The 8,212-nt window shown below is 43.6% G+C and overlaps 1 protein-coding gene across 2 annotated transcripts in view; it reads left to right on the plus strand.

The window, feature by feature from the left end:
• Nucleotides 1-2,423: 2,423 nt before the first annotated feature.
• The window catches only part of LOC107384148 (hepatocyte nuclear factor 6), a 9,179-nt gene continuing 3,390 nt past the window's right edge, over nucleotides 2,424-8,212 (plus strand). Inside the window, exons 1-2 of one of the 2 annotated variants that reach the window (XM_054738942.2) lie at nucleotides 2,424-3,572; nucleotides 7,373-7,854. In XM_054738942.2, the coding sequence (XP_054594917.2) occupies nucleotides 2,495-3,572; nucleotides 7,373-7,728 (1,434 nt within the window). In that variant the 5' untranslated portion in view covers nucleotides 2,424-2,494 and the 3' untranslated portion in view covers nucleotides 7,729-7,854. Of the gene's footprint in view, nucleotides 3,573-7,372; nucleotides 7,855-8,212 lie in introns of those variants that run through there. The other variant, XM_015957234.3, reaches the window with a different exon arrangement.

An 8,212-nucleotide genomic window follows, 5' to 3' on the forward strand; every position in this document is an offset into this window, starting at 1 on the left:
GTTGTGAGCTTGATTCTGTCACTTTTGCCGCAGAAGCAAATATATTAAATCAATTTATTTAAATTTGATTGCTTGAAAATATTTTCTTATAAACGAGTTTTTTTTATGCAGGAATCGAAATTGAGGAATACTTTGAAATTATTTGTTCTTAAAGTTTGAATTTGGATTTTAAATGAAATACATAAATAAAGAAAGAAAATAGCAGTTTTTAATATGTGAGAAAAACTTCAGGTGAATTTGAAAAAACAAAACTAAACAAAAACAATATTGTGTGTCCACATGATGCCCGAACACACACTCACCGCGATAAAGCCAAACATAAAAAAGCCGAATTTCTTTGAATCCTTGATATCTATCTTTGCAGTTTATTCATTACAAAAATGAATTGGTCTAATGATGATGTTATTTTCTTCGTGTGTGTGTGTGTGTGTGTGTGTGTGTGTGTGTGTGTGTGTGTGTGTGTGTGTGTGTGGCTATAAGTGTGTGCGCGCGTTTTACGGCCTTTTGCTCCACAGATAATAAACGGACCAGTTGACATTTGTTATTTCCTGCAGCTTTCTGCTGTCCGACATCCCTGCGTTGTCCTGCGGTCAGAACCCACCCGCTGAAACGATCCCTCTCAAATGCCTCAGCGTTCAGGAGGCAGAGGACTGCTCGATGATCAATGCATTGAACGGCTCAGATCAATATCTGAACTTTGGAGCAAAACAGATTGGAGCTTTTTGATGACCGGAAGTAGCTGCTTTATGAAGGAAGACTTCATATTTAAAAGCTGCGTTTGGCAAAAATAATCAATTCAGCTTTAATGCAGAATTAAAGAGTGGTGTAAAAAGTTAAGATTCAGCTTTTAACATGTTTTTCTTTCTGCGTGAAGGACTACTCAAGTGCACGAATGTAAAAACTGTCGTGAAAAAGAACACACACTTTTTTGGTGAGTTGGGTAGTTCTGAAAAGGGCTGTTAAATGACGTCACAATCTGATTTTCTAATTCAAATTATTCTTTAAAACCATTTATAATTACGAAATGTATTAAGTGCAATTTTCAATAACGAAATTTATGGGTAAATCAGAATTCGACTTAATTAGAATACAGGTTTATTTGATATTATGTTATTTAGTCGTGTTTGGTGTCCAAACTCGTTCCTCAAATAAATTAAACCCAGATCTGGAAAATGTTCCCCCTTTTTTTACAGCAGTTTTCAATTTTATTGCTCAACTCATTTTTTCACCATTGTCTTCAAAACGCATGAACTGGTATATTTGTCAGTAATTATTTTTGTTTTATTGTCCCTCGGTTATCCTTACCGAACTCCGAATTTACCGGAATTTTTACGTGCGCGCGCACACACACACACACACACACACACACACACACACACACACACACACACACACACACACACACACACACACACACACGAGAAACCGGCTGCATCTGCATTTCGGCCGCGACTGAAGCGGGCTGTTAAATTACCAGTCATTGCTCTGAGCCTGGAGCAGCCCGAGCATTATTATTATTGTTATTATGATTATGATTATGATTATTATTATTATACAAAAATATTTAGAAGCCTCGTGCATCTTAAGCATTTTATATGACTTCCTTTAAATCCCTTTAAAAATGACATCTTATTATTAATAATTACTAACCCTGTACCCTGAGGTGATACGCGTGGTTTCTGGAGACATCATCTTATTTTGATGACCTTCGCACAAACCAAAGCAGCGGGCTGTCCTCTGATTGGTCTGCCGTGCTGGGATCCTAACATTGTGACCTCCTTCACCCCCTCCCAACCCCACGAACCTGCCCGCGTCACGTCATTAATCTCTGTCAATCAATACTTCGATCAGGTTTATCAGGTTTATCACTTAGTGCATAAATGCAAAACCATGCAGTCCGTGGGAAAACAAAGTTTATCTGTAAGGAACTCGTGTGTACTCTGATACTTTAAAAACACGTCACCTGTCCGTCTCTGTCACGTGCACAGGTGTGATTTGCGCGCGCGCCCAGACACAAAAGTACTTGTAAGACGCATTAATAAATTGGTCAGTTTCCCCTTTGATCCCACTTGTTTGATAAGAGGTGATGTTTCTCTGATTTGAGGACTGAAGCTGTGCGCGTGCCCGTCCCCATTTTAAATAAACAGAGGCGCGCCCCCTTTTCTCTGACACGCGGCTCTTGCCTGCTTTTAGTGGAAGCGCTGTTGGACCACAGATGAGACACAGCACAGGAGAGCTCCCATCCACATGAATGGTGGACAGCACCGCCACAACGCAGAGCCCGCTGGTTCTACGCGCCTCGGAGCAACAGAACTTCTCCTCACAACGGATCGATCTGTGAGTTTTAATCGATGGATTTGCGTTCAAACGGACTGATAATTTTATTTCCCAGGGAGGGATAGTGGGGTAAGAAAGAACGCGTTTCTCTGTTTGGGGGTGAGAGAGAACGAACGGAGAGGCAGTGGGGAGGGTGGGGACAAGGGAACACACATACATGGAGCTCATGGACAACTTGCACAGCGTCTCATCGCATTCCCAAGCGGGGAACCTCATGAGCTCTCCCCACGCTCGGCCGTCACCGTCCCCCAGCACGACATCCCGGAATTTGGTCTCGCACGCTCCCGGTGCGCGGTCGGCCATGGTCTCCGGGATGGCCTCTCTTCTTGAAGGGTCCGGTGGGGACTACCGGACAGACCCGTCCGCCCTGTCGGGCCACCTCCATCCCTCCATCAGCATGTGCGAGAACGGGATGAGCCTTAGTAACACCTACACCACCTTGACCCCCCTGCAGCATCTACCTCCGATATCCACCGTCGCGGATAAGTTTCACCATCCTCACTCCCACCACCATGCTGCCGCCCACCAACGACTCTCCGCCAGCAACGTCAGCGGAAGTTTTACGCTGATGCGGGATGACCACCGGGGACTCGCGTCCATGGGAAACTTGTACAGTCACTACCCAAAAGAGATATCCGTGTCCGGTATGGGTCACGGCTCGCTCTCCCCGCTGTCCGGGGGCCTGACCTCTCTGCACAACTCCCAGCAGTCACTCTCGGCCTACGGTCCCAGCGCTCACATCTCCACCGACTCCAAAATGCTCTCCCCGGTGTCGGGCTTTGAGTCCCACGCATCCATGCTGTCCCGGAGCGACCAGGAGCACCTTGCCAGGAGTTTAGGAGGGCACAGCCACGGATTGATCTCCAACCTCAACGGCATGCACCACCACCCGCACAGTCATCTCCATTCCCAACCGAACGGCGCCGTCATGCTGGGCGACCGGGAGATGCATGGCCACGGGGCCAACCAGGGGGTCTCGGGGTCTGGCATCCAGGCGGAGGAGATAAACACAAAGGAGGTAGCTCAGAGGATAACAGCCGAGCTGAAGCGGTACTCAATCCCGCAGGCCATATTCGCACAGCGGATTTTGAGCCGGTCGCAGGGCACCCTGTCTGACCTGCTGCGGAACCCCAAACCCTGGAGTAAGCTCAAGTCAGGCCGGGAGACCTTCAGGAGGATGTGGAAGTGGCTGCAGGAGCCTGAGTTCCAGCGGATGTCAGCTCTCCGACTGGCTGGTGAGAAAGTCACTTCAGTATTGATATTACACATTCGACCCGATTAGTCACATTATACCCCGTTACTGTAACCAGACACCGGCAAAGAAAGGCAGGATAAAAACTGAGCAGGTCGGAAAGGAGTTCAGCACCACGGACAGCTCCTCCGACTACAACACGAGGCACAGCGGCTTCCGCAGAGAAACAGGAAGTGATTTTTATAGGAACTAGAACGATACCAGAGCTTTGACTGGTGAACTCCACAGAAACATAAAAACATCAATAAAACGCTCAAGGACGCTCGCGCGCAGCTGTAAACTAAGTTTGTAAGTCCATATTTTTGATCGACATATCCATCCCAGGTGATTCACAATAAACATGGAAATGAAAATTCTCCCAAGGCGCTAGTTGCTGCAGATGTGTGTGTGTGTGTGAGAGAGTGTGTGTGTGTGTGTGCGTGCGCGCGCATGTCTATCGCACAGTCGTTGGTGGGGCTGCAGGGGCCAACTTTCTCGGCAGAAACGGGGTGACCTCGGGCTGCCTGATCAATACACCAGTTCCCACTCTCCTTTTCAAATGTGGCGCACCGATCGATGCTCGTATCGCAGTGTAAAGACGTGATAACCGCACTTTTCATTTAGCACCCAAGTGAAAGCTTAAACACGGACAGGTGTGATGGTCCTAGCATGGTGGGAGTCACGTTTCATTTCATTAAGTTAAAACACAAGGTGATTTCTGCTTTTCACACGTTTTAAATTATTCAAATAAGTGAAACACATCCACTTAAAGTCCATAATTCTAACCCTGCAAATCTACTCTGAGGCAACCAGGAGCTGTGCAAACTGGTCTGATGAAACATTGATTGCAGATGGGGTGGGGATCGGCAACGTGGTCTTGTATAAAACAAAAACAAAAACAAAAACAAAAAATAAATAAAATAAAACACAGCTTTGAAACGGAACTCTAAACAACTGTAAAATTGACAATCAATTTGTCTCATTCTCCTTTAAAAATATGTGATTCTGTATTTGATGGGCTCAATAGACAGCTAAAACCATATATGTAGATAGATAGATAGATGATAGATAGATAGATAGATAGATAGATAGATAGATAGATAGATAGATAGATAGATAGATAGATAGATAGATAGATAGATAGATGATAGATAGATAGATAGATAGATAGATAGATAGATAGATAGATGATAGATAGATAGATGATAGATAGATAGATAGATAGATAGATAGATAGATAGATAGATAGATAGATAGATAGATAGATGATAGATGATAGATGATAGATGATAGATGATAGATAGATAGATAGATAGATAGATAGATGATAGATAGATAGATAGATAGATAGATAGATAGATAGATAGATAGATAGATAGATAGATAGATGATAGATGAGGATTAGTAGATGAGGCTTTGAGTGTCTTTAATAGTGTTGCTCTGTCCTTTCACTGTTTGCCTGGCTTTGCACATAGGAGATCAATAAGGCCCATTCCTCGTCCCAACCCCCTTCTCTTACACTCCCTGGTGTTCTCCCTCTCTGACAATATTATTACTAATCTTTCTCTGGTTAACCTGGCAACAGGCTGGCACCTTGTTTGGCTGCAGGAGATCAGTGCCACAGAACAAAAACAAAACAACAAACTGTCTGCAAGGACTAAAGGAGGATGTGTGAGAGCTGTTTCATGGAGTCAAACGGTGAACAACCCTCTCTGCCCTCTCCTATCAGATGGCTTGATGTCAGTATTTTCAGAACATAGACCAAATCGGAATGTACAGAACTTCAAGTTGACCTGTTTTAAGTGCAAAAGTGAGAAAAACAAAACTGACATGTGGAAAGGGGAGCTGTAGGAGCCAGGAGATGTCATTGACTGAGGGAGGGCTGGCAGGTTTAGGCTTTGTGTGAACAGTCAGATAGAGGCAGCATAGTGAAAGGATCAATAGCGACCTTAATAATTGATAAGTATAAGGGAGACGAAAGCAAGAGGGGGAGAAAGAAGGAGGCAGAGTGGTGGTGGGAGCGCTTGTAACAGCATCTTCTAGGTAAGCAAAGTCCAATCTGTGGTTAACAGCTGAGGACCACACACCATTCTCCCTCCCCAAACACCAAAGCGGAGAGGGTGTAAGTGGTTTTCAAAAACACTGTTTACACCCCAAACACACAGTGAGATGTCAATAGTGCAGGCTTGACATGGTGTAGACTTCCACTACTGAAAACCCACATCAGATCATTTTTATGAGGAATGAAGTCTCCTCGTCTGATGACGTGCAACTGTAGTGAGTGGAGGGAAGTCAGGGCTGGCGTTTCAACCCAACTAGATCAGAACCAAAGAGAATCTTGCCACAGACAAAGTGCATCAGAGCATCTAGCCGCCTATTGACACTTAATGAGGGCTTTCTGCTCATGTCAGCAAAACCTCTGAGCAATCCAAGGTTGTGATGTCATTTGATTTTAAAAGTTGGTATGCTTTATGGGGTTTGTAATGCATCTTTATGGAGGCCTGAAGCACATTCTACTGAGTGTGTGTGTGTGTGTGTGTGTGTGTGTGTGCCTACATGCACATGTGTGTGTGACTGGGTTATAGAGTGTGTCTGCACTATACATTGTTCAGGCTTATCTGACTTGCTCTGAATCGTATCGATTTCCTCTCTTCTGCTCTCTTCAGCTCTCTCATATTCCCCCCCCCCCCCCACCACCCCCATCTCTTTTGCTTCTGGCTCTGAAGCAGGAAGACACATCCCTTGCCTTCCAGACTCATTTCATTTCTGCTTTCTGCTCACTTCTTTCTGTAGAAGACCTTTTACATATAGTAAGATAACAATTTAGCACTCAGAATAAGAATAGAGTGACCTTTAACTGTGAAACAACATTCACAGAAATGATAGAAAGTTACCTTAATCTCTTTAAAATATATATTCTTTGTAGTATTTTTGGCACATGCCTCTTGTTTTCATCGGCCCCGAGCTCAGATTATGTATTGCGGTGCTGAGAGGACAGTTCTGATGTCAAACAGCAGTGGTGAAACACAAACAACATCAACCTTTTTACTGCATTTTTAATTTATTTGATTGCTTATGATTTTCAGAGTTAACGTCTTTGTGTAGAGACTCAAAGCTCAGCACACACAGGCTTGAAAATAAAACCAAGTCCCCCCCTTGTTTGTGAACGCAAACTTGTTATTACACAAAACACTTTGGTTTGATGTAAAAATAATGATGTGATAATAAACATTTAGGAATTTTTAAAGAAAAAAACCTTTACTTTTCCTTTGGAGACAAATTTCAGAAAATTAAATTAGATTAGATCATCAAAAGTTTTTCTTTTTTAAAAAATCTCAGACGAAAGGAAAAGTGTGTTTGGAGCAACCTAAAAGCTTTATATGTAATATAGAAATATTTATTTTTAAGAAATGCTCAGCAAAAGTTGGTCTTTGAGCATTTTTTGATCAATTTGTGACTTTAAAAGAGCACAAAAAAAGAAAAACAGAGAGAATCCCAAAAAGTTTACAGCAAATCACTTGCTAAAAACAAGAAAACAAAGGGCTTTTCTGTAAAAAATAAATGAAAACTTTCAAATAAGCCAATTCCAATCAATTTGCTGTGTTTAAATAAAGAAGAAAGTGCGTGTTTTTCTCTCCTTTGCCGCTGTGCTGCGTGCTGTTCCGGCAGGCAGGTCAGTATGTAGTCGGTTGTTTAACATCCCAGTAGAGAACAGTCCTATATAACATGATCAATTCAATCAATAATCGCATCTGAGGGGGTGTGACAGAGAGTGATTGACACAAAATTGTTTCTCACCCGCAGTAGTCCGTCCAGGGCGAGAGAGGGCCCGTCTCACCGCACACAAAGCCCGGTCTCATCCGTCCGTCCAGGCGGCGAGTAGCAGCAGCACGGTGCGGTTAGTTCACCGTCTGCAACACATGGCCCATCTGCTCACACACACACACACACACACACACACACACACACACACACACACACACACACACACACACACACACACACACACACACACACACACACACACACACACACACTCACACACACTCACACACACACACACACACACACACACACACACACACACACACACACACACACACACACACACACACACACAAATGTGCTCTTTTGGCTTGTATCTCTATGGGGACATTTAGTTTGATCTATGTTTAGTTTCAATAGAATCAGATCGCATATTTCATAATCAATTCAATCAATTTTAGACTTTTGATGATGGAAAATAAAAATCACATATAAACGGCCTGTATTTATTTGATATAGCATCTTCCAGAGTTCTGGAACCCCCCAAGGCGCTTTACAACGCAATCAGTCATTCACCCATTCACACGCATTTACACGCTGGTGGGGATGAGCTACATTGTAGCCACAGCTGCCCTGGTGCGCACTGACAGAGGTGAGTCTGCCATAGACAGGCGTCACCGGTCCCTCCGAACACCACCAGGGTGTTAGTGGCTTCTTACGTTCTTGTAAAATAGCTGTTTAATTCTTGTCTGCATGTGTGAACTTTAAAATTCCAACCCATCATTTCTGAAGGGAAACAAACTTTTAACATTATCGCTCTCGAATCCACTTTTTACTCTTGTATCTGACAACTTTTTACTAGTAGATTAAAGTCTGAAT

The sequence above is a fragment of the Nothobranchius furzeri genome, chromosome 11 (genome assembly GCF_043380555.1).
Source record: "Nothobranchius furzeri strain GRZ-AD chromosome 11, NfurGRZ-RIMD1, whole genome shotgun sequence".
Lineage (NCBI taxonomy): Eukaryota > Metazoa > Chordata > Actinopteri > Cyprinodontiformes > Nothobranchiidae > Nothobranchius > Nothobranchius furzeri.